The following is a 17113-nucleotide window of genomic DNA, read 5'->3' on the forward strand; positions in this document are numbered from 1 at the left end:
CCTTCCTCTATCTGTCTCTCTAAAATCACTCAATCAATAATAATTTAAGAAAAAAAAGAATTCAGAGCTGAAAAAAAATCCCACTTTATTTTTTGTTTTCTAACGAGGAAAACGGAAATATTAGATTGCTTTCTCAAACTTATTTCTATTTTAGAAAAAAAGGTGTACTATGTGCAAAACTTTTACTCAATTCACTTAACCTCTCTGGGTCTTATTTTTTATATGAAAAATAGGAGGGTGGCCTAAAAAGTAATTTCCAGCCTGACTAGGCAGTAACGCAGTGGATAGAGTGTCGGACTGAGTAGCAGAGAACCCAGATTCAAACCCCAAGGTCAGCTTAAGTGGAGCATGGGCTCACCAGCTTGAGTGTGGGGTTGCTGGCTTGAGCATGGGATCATAGACATAACCCCATGGTCACTGGCTTGAGCCCAAAGGTCATTGGCTTGAGCCCAAAGGTTGCTGGTTTGGGCAAGGGGTCATTCACTCTGCTGTAGACCCCTGGTCAAGGCACATATGAGAACGCAATCAATGAACAACTAAGGTGCCACAACAAAGAATTGATGCTTCTCATCTCTCTCCCTTTCTGTCTGTCCCTCTCTCTGATGTTCTGTCAAAAAAGAAAGTAATTTCCAGTACTAATATTCTGTGATTAATTATGTACATGTCAGCCCCATAGCCAGGTAGCTCAGTTGGTTAGAGCATTGTCCCCATTTGCCAAAGTTGCGGGTTTGTTCCCGGGTCAGGGCATATATAACAACCAATGAATGCATAAATAAGTGGAACAACAAATCACTGTTTCTCTTTTCCTCTCTTCCTCTCTCTGTAAAATCAACATATAAAACATTTTTTAAAATTACCTACAAGTTAGCCCTGGCTGGTTGGCTCAGTGGTAGAGCACTGGCCCTGAGTGTGGATGTCCCAGGTTCAATTCCTGGTCAGGGCATACAGGAGAAGTGCCCATCTCCTTCTTCAGTCCTCCCCCTCTCCCTTCTCTCTCTATTCTCCTCCCACAGCCATGGCTTGGTTGGAGCAAATCGGTCCCAGGTGCTGAGGATGGCTCCATGGCCTCGCCACAGGTGCTAAATAGCTCAGATGCCAAGCAACAAAGCAACCACTCCAGATGGGCAGAGCATCACCCCCCAGTGGACATGCGGGTGGATCCCGGTCAGGGCGCATGTGGGAGTCTATCTCTTTGCCTCCCCGCTTCTCACTTCAAAAAAAAAATTTTTTTTAATTACCTACACGTCAATGTGCTAGCAGGAGATTCCTACAGAGAATCTACAGAGAGATATTCTCCAGAGTTCTGTCCAACTATTTGTTCCATTCTGCCACTGAAGAATTCCTCAGAGACTATATAACAAGCAAAATAAATGAGTGCCAGATTTTAAAGTCTAGTTTCATATGCTGCACTTTTGCTTCCAGGAATGTTTGTACAATCTGGGTGTAAAGATATTTATTATTATTTTTTTCACTTTCAGAAGCAGTTTTCTACAAACATGATACTACTAAAAAGTCCCAATTATGAGAGAGAAGTCTCTAAACAAGGAATTGAAAGTTAAAGAGGATAACCAGTCTATAGGGAACCATCTATATAGAACAAAAAACAAGCCACTGAAAATGCAAGAGAAATATCTACTTTTTAAAATACTTAAAAAATATATTTTATTTATTAATTTTACAGGGTGGGGGTGTGGGCATGAGAAGTATTAACCCACAGTTGCTTCACTTTAGTTGTTACTGCTTGCTTGTCATACGTGCCTTGACCAGGCAAGCCCAGGGTTTTGAACCAGAGACCTCAACATTCCAGGTCTATGCTTTATCCACTGCGCCATCACAGGTCAGGTGAGAAATGTCTATTTTTCATACATAACTATCCCTTTGACTAAGAGCTTCAGCTTGAAACAGATTATCCATTCTGTGGTTACTGTTAAATTTCCTTTCTGAATATGCCTTCTTCTGTCCTCCACTATCACTTCCTTAACTCAAGCCCTCACTAACTCTTGACTGGACTAATGAAAGTCACTACATAGTTCTTTCTTTTCTTAGAGACAGAGAGAGGGATAGATAGGGACAGACAGGAGCGGTGAGAGATGAGAAGCATCAATCAGTTTTTCGTTGAGACACCTTAGTTGTTCATTGATTGCTTTCTCATATGTGCCTTGACCGTGGGGCTACAGCAGACCGAGTAACCCCTTGCTTGAGCCCGCAACCTTGGGTCCAAGCTGGTGAGTTTTGCTCAAACCAGATGAGCCCACACTCAAGCTGGAGACCTTGGGGTCTCGAACCTAGGTCCTCTGCATCCCAGTCCAATGCTCCATCCACTGCACCACTGCCTGGTCAGGCCACTACATGGTTCTTTTTTTTTTTATAATTAGTTTTCAATTTTGAAACAACTATATGCTAAGAGTGGTTATCATAGGTCTTTAGCTAAATAAGACATAGCATTAAAATAATTATATCCATTTTAACTTTTAAGAATTCTTTTTAAAGCACCACTTAAAACTTACATATTCAAAAAAATTAAACATAGAAAAACTTGTTTCTTGGGAATGAGTGTAAGAATGCGCTTTGCTTACTGACATGGGCACTAATTTCAAAGCCATTCTGAGTTTCCTACATTGTTCCTTGCTAAATATCTAGCCCTTGGAAGGCTACAGCTTTTCTTAAATATGATTTCTAAATTTTAAATTTGTCACCCCAAAAGGTAAAGTATAGGATTTACAAGTGTTTCATTTTTTTTGAGAAATTCTAAGAAATGACCAAAATTGCAGCACACCCAAAAAGCTGAAACTAGTTTTAACAATTGAAAACCTTTATGTTCTAGATTTATTTTGAAACCAACTTCTAAACGAGATAAAACAGAAACAATACATATGTATACTACACTGCTGAAGTAGCTTACACTTGCCAAGGCATCTTCAAAGCAAGTCCCTTTGTACTAAGTGCCTTGAAGAGCATCTAGGCCATTTCCTGCTTGTGGCAACAACAGAGGACCTACTGTAAAAACTGCTCTTAGGTGTCTGCTCTGCCGGCTCAAGGCACATCCTCAATAACCATCTCTGCACACACCAGTCTCCCATGCGTACTGGTATTCGTGGCTAGGGACAGTCTGGCTTATTCTCGTGCTTGCCTCATCACTTGTCTGACCACTTCTCATATTTGTCCTGTCTGCTCTGCTTCCTGGGCGGGGAGCGAGCGGCTATGCCTTGGGCTGGGAGGCTGTGCTTGTAAGGGTGGGCTCTTTGCTTCCTCTGGCTTTCTTCTTTCTGGTTCTGGCTCTTTGCAGGTTCCTTATTGCCCTCTTTTTGTTCATGGTCTTGCTCTTTATGGGAGGGGAGTATGTTCTTAATTGTGTTAATAAGAAATCTTTTGTTGGTGCCATCAAGAGGACACTTCATCCAACCCATAGGTCCCATTGTTTCTGCTCTTGTTTTCCCATGTTTTGCCTCTTTAAGCAGTTCTTCTATTGCTTTCCTCTCCAGTTCCTGGTCTTCTTCCGTGCCCCATGTTGCGAAATGTGCGAGCCGAGCGGGAAGGAAGGAAAGAAGCGCTAACAGCACCAACCATAGGAGTGGAGCCACTACATGGTTCTTTAGCATCAAGTTGTCTCTCTCCATTCTGCATACCACACTCCAAATAATCATCTTTTTAAAAAAAACATTTAAAAAAATATTTTATTTATGCCCGACCAAGTGGTGGCGCTGCGGATAGAGCGTCCGACTGGGATGCGGAAGGACCCAGGTTCGAGACCCCGAGGTCACCAGCTTGAGCGCGGGCTCATCTGGCTTGAGCAAAAAGCTCAGCAGCTTGACCCAAGGTCACTGGCTCCAGTAAGGGGTTACTCCGTCTGCTGAAGGCCCGTGATCAAGGCACATATGAGAAAGCAATCAATGAACAACTAAGAAGTCACAACGCACAACGAAAAACTAATGATTGATGCTTCTCATCTCTCTCTCCGTTCCTGTCTGTCCCTGTCTATCTCTGCCTATGTAGTAAAAATAAATAAATAAATAAAATTATTTATTAATTTTTAGAGAGAGGGGAGAGAGAGAGAGAAGGGGGAGGAGCAGGTAGCATCAACTCCCATATGTGCCTTGACCAGGCAAGCCCAAGGTTTCGAACCGGCAACCTCAGTGTTCCAGGTCGATGCTTTATCCCACTGCGTCACCACAGGTCAGGCCAAAAAACATATTTTTAAAAGATTTCATTTAGTACCTGACCGGTGGTGGTACAGTGGATGGAACATCAACCTGGAACGCTGAGGTTGCCAGTTCAAAACCCTGAACTTGCCTGGTTAAGGCACAGATGAGAAGCAGCTACTATAAGTTGATGCTTCCTACTGTTCCCCCCTTTCTCTCTCTCTTCCCTCTAATCTCGTATGTGCCCTGACCGGGCAAGCCCTGGGTTTCAAACCGGCAACCTCAGTGTTCCAGGTCGATGCTCCATCCACTGTACCACCACAGTCAGGCAAATAATCATCTTTTAAAAAAATAGTCTAGCCTGACCGGTGGTGGTGCAGAGGACAGAATGTCACCTTGGGATGCTGAGGTCCCAGGTTTAAAACCCTGAGGTTGCCAGCTTGAGCACGGGCTTCCAAGCATGAGTACAAGATCATCAACACTATCCTATGGTCGCTGGCTTGAGTCCAAAGGTTGCTGGCTTGAAGTCCATGGTCATTGCCTTGGCTAGAGTTCCCTGGTCAAGGAACACATGAGAAGCAATCAATGAACTAAAGAAACACAACTAGCCCTGGCCGGTTGGCTCAGTGGTAGAGCGTCGGCCTGGCGTGCGGAAGTCCTGGGTTCGATTCCTGGCCAGGGCACACAGGAGAGGCACCCATCTGCTTCTCCACCCCTCCCCCTCTCCTTCCTTTCTGTCTCTCTCTTCCCCTCCCGCAGCCGAGGCTCCATTGGAGCAAAAGATGGCCCGGGCGCTGGGGATGGCTCTTTGGCCTCTGCCCCAGGTGCTAGAGTGGCTCTGGTCGCGACAGAGCGACGCCTCGGATAGGCAGAGCATCGCCCCCTGGTGGGCGAGCCCAGTGGATCCTGGTCGGGTGCATGCGGTAGTCTGTCTGACTGCCTCCCCGTTTCCAGCTTCAGAAAAAATACAAAAAAAGAAAAAAAGAAACACAACTACAAGTTGATGCTTCCTCCTCTATCTCTCTAACCACAAAAAAAAGTCTAACCTGACCAGTGGTGGCAGAATAGATAGAGCGCTGACCTGGAAGACTGAGGTCAACAGTTCAAAACTCCAAGGTCCCCAGCCTTAGCATGGGCTAGCCAGCTTGCATGCAGGCTCGCTTGAGCGTGGGATCATTGATATGATCCCAAAAGTCACACGCTTGAGCCCAAGGTCCAATCCCGGTCAACACATGTACAAGAAGCTACCAATACACAACTAAAGTGAAGCAACTACGAGTTGATGCTTCTCACTATCTCCCTTCCTGTGTGCATCTCTCTCTCTCAAAAAAAGTTTAATCATATGAATCCTATATTTAAAAACTCCTACTGAATCCCAACTACCCACAAAATAGTCCCAACTCCTTTGTATGTCATGTAACAGCCTACACTGAGAACCTAGCTAACTCTCAAGCCTTAGCTCCCAAACTTTATGTCCCTTGCCAAGTCTCAATAAGTCACAGAACTATTTACTCTTTCCTGCATCTTCCATGTCTTTTCACACCTCTATGTCTTTGATTTGCTCTTTTTCTAGCTTAGAATATAATTTTCTCACTTTTCTGCCTACTTCTTGTTCAAAACTCAATTCAAGCCTGACCAGGCAGTGACGCAGTGAAGTGTTGGAATCGGACATGGAGGACTCAGGTTTGAGACCCCAAGGTCACCAGCTTGCACACAGGCACATCTGGTTTGAGCAAGGCTCACCAGCTTGAGCCCAGGGTTGCTGGCTCAAGCAAGGGGTCACTTGGTCTGCTGTAGCCCCCCGGTCAAGGCACATAAGAAAGCAATCAATGAACAACTAAGGTACCACAACGAAGAATTGATGCTTATCATCTCTCTCCGTTCCTGTCTGTCTGTCCCTATCTATCCCTCTCTCTGACTTTGTCACAAAAACCAAAAAACAACTAAAAAAACTCATCTCAGGCCTGACCAGGTGGTGGCACAGTGTTAGACTGGGATGCAGACGATCCAGGTTCGAGACCCCGAGGTTGCCAGCTTGAGTGTGGGCTCATCTGGTTTGATTGAGCAAAGCTCACCAGCCTGGACCCAGGGTCGCTGGTTCGAGCAAGGGGTTACTCAGTCTGCTGAAGGCCCACGGTCAAGGCACATATGAGAAATCAATGAACAACTAAGGTGTCGCAACGAAAAACTGATGATTGATGCTTCTCATCTCTCTCCGTTCCTGTCTGTCCCTATCTATCCCTCTCTGACTCTCTGTCTCTGTAAAAAAACAACAAACAAACAAAAAAACAGCTTAGGACCCTGGACAGTTTGCTCGGTGGATAGAGTGTCCACCAGGCGTTGGAAGTCCGGGCACACATGAAAAGTGACCATCTGCTTCTCTTCCCCTTTCTCTCCCCCTTCTCTCTTTCCCTCTCGCGGTAAGTGGCTCAACTGATTAGAGCGTCAGCCTTGGGCGCTAAGGATAGCTCAGTTAATTCAAGCATCAGCCCCAGATAGGGGCTGCCAGCTGGATCTGGGTTGAGGCACATGCTAGAGACTACCTCCCCTCCTCTCACTTAAAAAACAAAGCAAGCTGAGGAGCCAATGGGGCGAAGCTACCATCTGTGGGATTATGACTGAACCCCTCTAAGTCAGAATCCCGCCCGATACTGGGCCTTGGTTGGCTGGATAGCCGGTCCCCCGCCATCCCGTCAGCGGGCCCCCACGAGCGCTCCGGTGTGGCGCGTTGGGACTGTCAGGTGCGGAGAGCCCCTCGTCCTGGGAAACGGGATGCGGCTGGAAAGGGGCTGCCCCCTCGCCCCTCACGCAACGCATGTTCGTGGAGAACCTGGTGCTAAACCATTCGTAGACGACCTGCTTCTGGGTCGGGTTTTTTGAAAGTAGCAGAGCAGCTCCCTCGCTGCATCTATTGAAAGTCAGCCCTTGACACAAGGGTTTGTCCTTCCTTCCTTCCTTCCTTCCTTCCCTTCCTTTCCTTCCTTCCTTCCTCCCTTCCTCCCTCCCTCCCTCCCTCCTTCCTTCCCTTTCTTCCTTCCTTCCCTTCCTTCCCTCCCTCCCTTCCTCCCTCTCTTCCTTCCTTCCTCCCTTCCTGCCTTCCCCTGGCGCGTCCACGCCTCCTGCGTGGCCAGGCTGCCTGAGCCGGCTGGGGAGTCGCAAGCCGTGTGGCCCCCCTTTACTCCTCTGCATAAAAAAAAAAAACCCACAAAGCAAAACAAAACAAAAAAACACTTCAGTTCAGATTCTACATCTACTTTAATCCTCGCCTTCAGCATCATTAATACTCCCTCTTTTGTGCTCCTGTAATAGCTGTTCCATACCTGTTCATCACCAGTGTATTGTAATGTTTTATTTCTTGTCTAAACTTCATCAGGCTGTGGCCCTGGCCGGTTGGCTCAGCGGTAGAGCGTCGGCCTAGCGTGCGGAGGACCCGGGTTCGATTCCCGGCCAGGGCACACAGGAGAAGCGCCCATTTGCTTCTCCACCTCTCCGCCGCGCTTTCCTCTCTGTCTCTCTCTTCCCCTCCCGCAGCCAAGGCTCCATTGGAGCAAAGATGGCCCAGGCGCTGGGGATGGCTCTGTGGCCTCTGCCTCAGGCGCTAGAGTGGCTCTGGTCGCAACATGGCGACGCCCAGGGTGGGCAGAGCATCGCCCCCTGGTGGGCAGAGCATCGCCCCTGGTGGGCGTGCCGGGTGGATCCCGGTCGGGCGCATGCGGGAGTCTGTCTGACTGTCTCTCCCTGTTTCCAGCTTCAGGAAAAAAAAAAAAAATTAAACTTCATCAGGCTGTAAACACTCCAATGGCAGGGTCGAGTCCTATTAATCTAAAAATCGTTGTTACTCCCTAATAAGAAATTAATGGGTGAGGCCCTGGTTGGGTAGCTCAATTGGTTAGGGTGTTGTCCCAATACACCAAGGTTGCAGGATTGATTCTAGGTCAGGGTACATACAAGAGTCAACCAATGAATGCATAAATAAATGGAACAACAAATCAATGTTTCTCTCTCTCTCTAAAATTAACATAAAAACATTTTAAAAAGAAACACTAAAGTGTGAAATCATTACAGATAACTTAATTCTGAGATTGCTTCCTTATGACTTAATGGGTTTAGAGCTATGTACTGTCTTACATCAGTTGATGTACATTCAGAAAACATAAAGAGGCTTTTAATATAGTCAACGGTAACAAAGAGAGACAGAACATCAATATGTTTCTTTTTTTTTTTTAAATTTTTTTATTTATTCATTTTTAAAGAGGAGAGAGAGAGACCGAGAGAGAGGAAAGACAGAGAGAGAGAGAAGCGGGGGAGGAGCCGGAAGCATCAACTCCCATATGTGCCTTGACCAGGCAAGCCCAGGGTTTCGAACCAGCGACCTCAGCATTTCCAGGTCGATGCTTTATCCACTGCGCCACCAAAGGTCAGGCTCAATATGTTTCTATATGTGCCCTGACCAGGGATCAAACCAGCCACCTCTGTGCTTCCTGACGACGCTCTAACCAACTGAGTCAAAAGCATCATCTGGAAGCACAGAGGTGGCTGGTTCGATCCCTGGTCAGGGCACATATAGGAACAGATCTATATTCCTGTGTCTCTCTCTTTCTCTTTCCCCTCCTCTCTCTCTAAAATCAATAAAGATAAACTTTAAAAAATATATATATACACACATTAATGCTATCGAGTGATAAAATTAAGGCATATTAGAAGTATTCTTTGATAAGACAGAGAATATTCAGTTGTGATTCAGCTCCCACAGTAAATCCTTAACTTCAACTGAAGTATACTCTGGGGATAAAAAACAAAACAAAGCAGCCTCACCTGTGGTGGAGCAGTGGATAAAATGTCGACCTAGAATGCTGAAGCCACCAGTTCAAAACCCTTGGCTTGCCTAGTCGAGGCACATATGGCAGTTGATGCTTCCTGCTCCTCCCCCTTCCCTCTCTCTCTCTCTCTCCTCTAAAATGAATAAATAAAATCTTTAGCCTGACCAGGCAGTGGCGCAGTGGATAGAGTGTCGGACTGGGATGCCGAGGACCCAGGTTCGAGATCCCAAGGTCGTCAGCTTGAGCGCAGGCTCATCTGGTTTGAGCAAATCTCACCAGCTTGAACCCAAGGTTGCTGGCTCAAGCAAGGGGTTACTTGGTCTGCTGAAAGCCCGCAGTCAAGGCACATATGAGAAATCAATCAATGAACAACTAAGGTGTCGCAACAAAAAACTAATGATTGATGCTTCTCATCTCTCCGTTCCTGTCTGTCTGTCCCTGTCTATCCCTCTCTCTGACTCTGTAAAAAAAAAAAAAAAAACCTTTAAAAAACAAAACAAAAGAACACCACACCTGAAGGATGACCAGAATCTCAGCATTGTTTTTCTCCAGGGCTATGTCAAAGGCAGATTTATCAAACTTGCTAAAAGCATGGACATCAGCTCCATATTTGATAAGCAGCTCTACAACATCTCGATGGTGGTATTCTGTGGCCCAATGCAAAGCTGTCATCTTCAGCATATCCTTGGCATTCACATCAGCACCATTCTGCCATAGAAAAGTAATTTTTTCATATAGACACTGGTTATAGCAGCACAGGTGCAAGATCCCATCACCAATACAGAGGATTTCCATAGAGTACACATATTCAAATTTAGATCACTTTTAAGAAATATCAAAGGAAAAACATTTCTCAAATTATCCTGAATGCTACTAGACATATGCCTTCAATAAGTGGGTCTTCTAAGGATATCACTGGAAAATTGTAACAGATGGAAGAGGAAGGAGAAAAGAACCAATTTTGGGGGGGTATTTTTCTAAAGTGAGAAGGGGGAAGGCAGAGAGACAGACTTCCGCATGTGTCCAACAGGGGTCCACCCACATGCCCACCAGGGGCATGCTCTGCCTATCTGGGGTGCGTTGCTCTGCTACAACCAGAGCCATTCTACCACTTGAGGCGAAGGCCATGGAGCCATCCTCAGCACCCAGGCCTTCAATGAAGCCTTGGCTGCAGAAGGAGAAGAGAGAGATAGAGAAAAAGGAGAGGGGGAAGGGTGAAGAAGCAGATGGATGCTTCTCCTGTGTGCCCTGGCTGGGAATCAAACCCAGGACTTCCACACGCCAGGCCGATGCTCTACGGCTGAGCCAACCAGCCAGGACAAAGGAAGATTTTTGTTGTTTTTATTAACAGAGCCGAGAGTCTAAAAAAATAGGAATAAGTGCAGAAAACACATGCAGAAAAGGCATGAAGTAAAATCAAGCCTAAGGAGGTGGTGGCGCAGTGGATAGAGTGTCGGCCTGGGATGCAGAGGATCCAGATTCAAAACCCAGAGGTCATATGGCTTGAGCACAGGCTCACCAGGTTGAGCATGGGGTTGCTGGTTTGAGAACGGATCATAGACATGACCCCATGGTTTCTGGCTTGAGCCCAAAGGTCACTGGCTTGAAGCCCAAGGGCGCTGGCTTGAGCCCAAGGTTGCTGGCTTGAGCAAGGGGTGACTGGCTCAGGTGGAGCCCCCTGGTCAAGACACATATGAGAAAGCAATCAATAAACAACTAAGGTGCTGCAACAAAAGAATTGATGCTTTTCATCTCTCTCCCTTCCTGTCTATCCCTATCTATACATCTCTCTGTCTCTTAAAAAAAAAAATCAAGTCTGTTTAGCTTTCAAAAGATTAGAAAACAAAATTCTCATAGTCATATTACTCTTTTTTTTTTTTTCTGAAGCTGGAAACAGGGAGAGACAGTCAGACAGACTCCTGCATGCGCCCGACCAGGATCCACCCTGCACACCCACCAGGGGCTACGCTCTGCCCACCAGGGGACGATGCTCTGCCGCAACCAGAGCCACTCTAGCGCCTGGGGCAGAGGCCAAGGAGCCATCCCCAGCGCCCGGGCCATCTTTGCTCCAATGGAGCCTTGGCTGCGGGAGGGGAAGAGAGAGACAGAGAGGAAGGAGGGGGTGGGGGGTGGAGAAGCAAATGGGCGCTTCTCCTATGTGCCCTGGCCGGGAATCGAACCCTGGTCCCCCGCACACCAGGCCGACGCTCTACCGCTGAGCCAACCGGCCAGGCAGTCATATTACTCTTTTAAGAGATGCAATTCAATGCTATAAACTGCCTTCAATTTGATCTTTCCAAACCTAGTTTCCAACCACTTGTTTAAGTAAGAAAAGGAAGTAGATGTCTTTTTTACACTATAGACCCGCCATTATTCTTGCTTTACCCTAACAAGCAGTTCCACGATGTGCGCATGTCCATCAGCTGCAGCCATGTGCAAGGGGGTCCTGTCCACTTTCGTTCGGGCATCCCTGCTAATGCCTGCTCGAAGAAGCACTTCTGCTGTGGAATAATGACCATACTGGGCTGCAAGGTGAAGGGGTGATGTTCCAAGCTATAGGAAAATAATACTGAATATCAACTGTGTGCAGACTCATAAATCATTACTGGAAAGATACAAATGAACAAGAAATGAGTTTTATGGTTCCTGGCCCTGGAAAGAATATCTGGTTTAGCAGACAGGGCTGAAAAAATGACTTAACTAAAAAATTAATAACAATTCCTGACGGGCAGTAGTGCAGTGGATAGAGCATCAACCTGGGATGCTGAGGGCCCAGGTTCAAAACCCCAAGGTTGCTGGCTTGAGCACAGGCTCACCAGCTTGAGTGTGGCATATCTAACTTGAGTGAGGATCAACATGATCCTAGGGTCGCTAGCTTGAAGTCCAAGGATGCTGCTGTCTTGAGCCCAAGATCACTGACTTGGGCAAGTGTCATTGGCTCAGTTTGATCATCCTCCCCTCCCCCCACACCCCATGAAGACACATATGACAAGCAATCAATAAACAACTACGGTGCCTGACCAGGCGGTGGCGTAGTGGATAGAGCGTCGGACTGGGATGTGGAGGACCCAGGTTTGAGACCCCAAGGTAGCCAGCTTGAGCGCGGGCTCATCTGGTTTGAAAAAGCTCACCAGCTTCAACCCAAGGTTGCTGACTCAAGCAAGGGGTTACTCAGTCTGCTGAAGACCCGCGGTAAAGGCACATATGAGAAAGCAATCAATGAACAACTAAGGTGTTGCAACGAGCAACGAAAAACTAATGATTGATGCTTCTCATCTCTCTGTTCCTGTCTGTCTGTCCCTGTCTATCCCTCTCTCTGACTCTCTCTGTCTCTGTTAAAAAAAACAAAAAAAAAACAGGCCCTGGCAGGTTGGCTCAGTGGTAGAGTGTTGGCCTGGTGTGTGGAAGTCCCGGGTTCGATTCCCGGCCAGGGCACACAGGAGAAGTGCCTATTTGCTTCTCCACCTCTCCCCTCTCCTTCCTCTCTGTCTTTCTCTTCCCCTCCCGCAGCCAAGGCTCCATTGGAGCAAAGTTGGCCCTGGCGCTGGGGATGGCTCCATGGCCTTTGCCTCAGGTGCTAGAATGGCTCTGGTCACAACAGAGCAACGCCCCAGATGGGCAAAGCATCGCCCCCTAGTGGGTGTGCCAGGTGGATCCCGGTCGGGCGCATGCGGGAGTCTGTCTGAAGAACTGGCTCCCCGTTTCCAGCTTGAGAAAAACACACAAACACACACACAAAAAATAACAAAACAAAACAAAAAAACAAAAAACTAAGGTGATGTAACTACAAATTGATGGTTATCTCTCTTCCTTCCTGTCTGGCTCTCTGCCAAAAAAAAAATATATATACACACACACACACACACACACACACACACTCACTAATGGGAAATAAATATGCCACCAATTAAATAAGTGCTAAATATAATGGATTTAAGTCATGGGGGATTTATCAAATAAGATTTCATAAAGGACATCATTTTAAGCTGGGCTTAGAAGGTTTAAAAATGGACAAACAAGAGCATTCTAAGTTAAGGGTAAAGGGAGGGATAGATGCAGGTTCAAAACAATTTTTAGGGGCCCTGGCTGGTGGCTCAGTGGATATAGCATCGGCCTGATGTATGGCCGACCCAGGTTTGATTCCCAGTCAGGACACACAGAAGCACCCATCTGCTTCTCCACCCTTCCTCCTCTCCTTCCTATCTCTCTCTCTCTCTTTCCCTACCACAGCCAAGGCTCCAATGGAGCAAAGTTGGCCTGGGCACTGAGGATGGTTTCATCACCTCCGCCTCAGGTGATAGAATGGCTCCAGCTGCAACAGAGCAACGCCCCAGATGGGCAGAGCATTGCCCCCTGGTGGGCATGCCAGGTGGATCCCGGTCCGACACATGCAGGAGTCTGACTGCCTTCCCGTTTGTAACTTCGGAAAAAGAAAAAAAAAACACCATATATTCAGATGAGACCAAGAAAATAAAACTCTTGAGAGGAGAATAAGACAGAAAGGGAATGGAGAAAAAACAATAAAGTCTGTTTAGCCCTTTATAAAAAGACTGGTAACAGCACACATTGGGAATGAGTGAGAGAGCTTACCCAGTCTGTAGTGAACGGGGCACCATTTGCCATCAACGTTCTCACTTCATCATCTTGTCCTTTTCTTGCTGCTTCTAGCAACCTCTTCCCCAAGTCCACCAAAGACATCTTTATACACAGGAACAAAAGTTTTCAGGAAGCTGTAACTCAAAGAAGGAAAGCTGCCTGTAAAATGTTTTTAGAAGACTTCTTACACTTTAATATACTTCTGAAGTTGACTATCTGGTAGGGCATTTCCTTTCCTCCTCAGCAGCTAACACAACCAAATAATTGAGAAAAGTTTCAGGCCTTAAACAACAGTTCCTTACTTTCAATCTCATGAAAAATATATTGGAAATATGTGCAACAGATATCACCTTTGTAGCTTAAGGGTTCAATGAAACAGCATTTCATCCTTTGTAATGACCATGGGTAGAAATATTATGTTACAGGAGAGAATGACAAATAGACAAACCAAGGATATTGAGACTCAGGTATATGGCAGACACTTTTACAAAAAATGAACACAGTGGACCTGCCACTTCAAAGAAGACAATTGACAGTATTTATTGCCAATTATCAATTATGATTTGAGCTTTCAAGCAACAATTATAATTTTGGGAAATCTACATTCACCACAAGCTGATAGTTTGATACAAACTTTTCTTTTCTTTAACATTTATTTTATTGATTTGAGAGAGAGAAGACAGAGAGAGAGAGAGACAGGAACATTTATCTGTTCCTGTACGTGCCAGGGATCAAACCAGCAATCTCTGTGCTTCCAGATAATGCTCTAACCAATTGAACTATCCAGCCAGAGCACTACAAACTTTTTGTTAAAATTCATGGTGATACTAATGAATGTAATTTTTTAAATTATTTTTTAAATAAAAAATTTAAATTTATTGATTTTTAAACTTTAATTTTTGAATTGATTTTAAAGAGAGAGAAGAAGGGAGAGAGAAACATCAATGTGTTGTCCCAGTTATTCGTGCATTCATTAGCTAATAACTGAGTATGTCCTCACCAGGGATCAAACCCATAGCCTTGACATTAGGGACAAATTGGTTAGAGCATCATCCCTGATAAGCCAAGGTTGCAGGTTAATTCCCCATTCAAGGTACATATAAGAGTCAACCAGTGAATGCATAAATAAGTGGAATAACAGCCCTGGCCGGATAGCTCAGTTGGTTAAAGCATAGTCCCAAAGCACAGAAGTTGCCGTTTTTGATCCCTGATCAGGGCACATACAGGAACAGCTTGATTTTCCTGTCTCTTTCTCCTTCCCTCATCTTACACTAAAATCAATAAACAATTTTTTAAAAATAGGTAGAACAACAGATCAATGTTACTTTCTTAAATCAACAATTATTTAAATTTATTAAGTGAGAAGTGGGGAGACATAGGGACAGACTCCCACATATGCCCCAACCAGGATCTACTCAGCAGGCCCCCTACCCAGAGATGCTCTGTCCATCTGGGGCATTGCTCCATTGCTCAGCAACCGAGGTATTTTAGCACCTGAGGAGAGGCCATGGAGCCATCCTCAGGGCATGGGGCCAACTTGCTGGAACCATCTGAGCCATGGCTGTGGGAGAAGAAGAGAGAGAAAAAGAAGAGGGGGAGGGGATGAGAAGCAGATGGCTGCTTTTTCTGTGTGCCCTGACCAGGAATTGAACCTGGGGCTTTCACACACCAGGCCAATGCTCTACCACCAAGCCAAATTGCCAGGACCTTCAATAAAATATTTCGTTAAAGATTTTTATTTATTGCCAGACCAGGCGGTGGCGCAGTGGATACAGCATCGAACTGGAATGCAGAGGACCCAGGTTTGAAACTCCGAGGTTGCCAGCTGGAGCACAGTCTCATTAGTCTTAAGTGTGGGCTAACCAGCTTGAATGTAGGGTTGCTGACTTGAGCGTGGGATCACAGACATGACCTCATTGAGGTCGCTGGCTTGAATAAGGTCGCTGGCTTGAATAAGGAGTCAATCGCTCTGTAGCAGCCCTCTCCCCTGTCAAGGCACATATGAGAAAGCAGTCAATGAACAACTAAGGTGCCACAACGAAGAACTGATGCTACTCATCTCTCTCTCGTCCTGGCTGTCTGTCCCTATGTCTCTGTCACACACACACACACACACACACACACACACACACATTTTTATTTATTGACTTTAGAGAGAGGATAGAGAGAGAAAGGTGGGGAAAGGGAGCAGAAAGTATCAACTCATAGCAGTTCTTATATGTGCCTTGACCAGGCAAGCTGGGGTTTCCAACTGACAACCTCAGCATTCCAGGTTGACGCCTTATCCACTGAGCCACCACAGGTCAGGCAATATATATATGGCAATATATATATATTTTTTTTCTGTATTTTTCTGAAGCCGGAAACGGGGAGAGACAGTCAGACAGACTCCCGCATGTGCCCAACCGGGATCCACCCGGCACGCCCACCAAGGGGGCGACGCTCTGTCCACCAGGGGGCGATGCTCTACCCCTCCGGGGCGTCGCTCTGTTGTGACCAGAGCCACTCTAGCGCCTGGGGCAGAGGCTGAGGAGCCATCCCCAGCGCCCGGGCCATCTTTGCTCCAGTGGAGCCTCAGCTGCGGCTGCGGGAGAGGAAGAGAGAGACAGAGAGGAAGGAGAGGGGGAGGGGTGGAGAAGCAGATGGGCGCTTCTCCTGTGTGCCCTGGCTGGGAATCGAACCTGGGACTTCTACACGCCAGGCCGACGCTCTACCACTGAGCCAACCGGCCAGGGCGGTCAGGCAATATATTTTTAAAAAATTAAAAAGTAAATAAAATCATGCAACAGTAGGGAAAAAAAGATGGTTGTGGAATAGGTGAAAGTAATACCTCCTTCCTGGCCCATGGAATTACAAAAAATTATAGAACAATCAACCTCAATAACCAGCTAAAGACTAGCTGAACAAAAGTCTTATAAATAAAGATCTATAGAAGAAGCCACATTGAGACTGGACTACGTGACAGAAGAGCCACATGATTTAAGAAGACCAGATCTATGAGTTATTGATTGAAAGAGAGCTCCTCAGAAGTATGGCACCTATTTGGACTTTGCACAATTTTTTTAAGCGAGAGAGAGAAACAGAGAAAGGAGAGAGAGATAGAGGGACAGGAAGAAACAGAAAGGGAGAAAGATGAGAAGCAGCAACTTGTTGTGGCACTTTAGCTGTTTATTGATTGCTTTCTCATACGTGCCTTTTATATATATATATATATTTTAAATTTATATATATATATATTTTAAAATATATATTATATATATATAATATATATTTATATATATATTTATATATATATTATATAAAAATATATATTATATATATAATATATATATTTATATATATTATATAAAAATATTATATATATATAATATATATTTATATATATATTTTAAAATATATATATATATTTTAAATTTTTTGTATTTTGCTTAAGTTGGAAACAGGGAGGCAGTCAGACAGACTCCCACATGCACCCGACCGGGATCTACCAGGCATGCCCACCAGGGGGCGATGCTCTGCCCATCTGGGGCGTCGCTCTGCCGCAATCAGAGCCATTCT

General features: G+C 45.6%; 2 protein-coding genes across 13 annotated transcripts in view; both read right to left on the bottom strand.

Moving 5' to 3' along the window:
- GABPB2 (GA binding protein transcription factor subunit beta 2) overlaps positions 1–17113 on the bottom strand; it is an 80732-nt gene that overhangs the window by 50597 nt on the left and 13022 nt on the right. For 3 of the 12 annotated variants that reach the window (XM_066267983.1, XM_066267980.1, XM_066267982.1), the window contains 4 exons: positions 14987–15116; positions 13550–13657; positions 11345–11512; positions 9473–9667 (listed from right to left, as the gene is read on the bottom strand). In XM_066267983.1, the coding sequence (XP_066124080.1) occupies positions 9473–9667; positions 11345–11512; positions 13550–13657; positions 14987–15022 (507 nt within the window). In that variant the 5' untranslated portion in view covers positions 15023–15116. Of the gene's footprint in view, positions 1–9472; positions 9668–11344; positions 11513–13549; positions 13690–14986; positions 15117–17113 lie in introns of all 12 variants that reach the window. The other 9 variants (XM_066267990.1, XM_066267979.1, XM_066267987.1 and 6 more) reach the window with 6 other exon arrangements.
- LOC136328895 (protein POLR1D-like) lies at positions 2740–3484 on the bottom strand. The gene has a single exon (XM_066264877.1). It carries the CDS (start codon positions 3414–3416, stop codon positions 3135–3137), a length of 282 nt encoding a protein of 93 aa, XP_066120974.1. The 5' UTR covers positions 3417–3484; the 3' UTR covers positions 2740–3134.

The sequence above is a fragment of the Saccopteryx bilineata genome, chromosome 3, assembly GCF_036850765.1.
Source record: "Saccopteryx bilineata isolate mSacBil1 chromosome 3, mSacBil1_pri_phased_curated, whole genome shotgun sequence".
NCBI lineage: Eukaryota > Metazoa > Chordata > Mammalia > Chiroptera > Emballonuridae > Saccopteryx > Saccopteryx bilineata.

Excerpts from the sequence above, each read along its gene's own strand:
- LOC136328895 (XM_066264877.1), bottom strand. The coding sequence starts at position 3,416 with ATGGGACCTATGGGTTGGATGAAGTGTCCTCTTGATGGCACCAACAAA.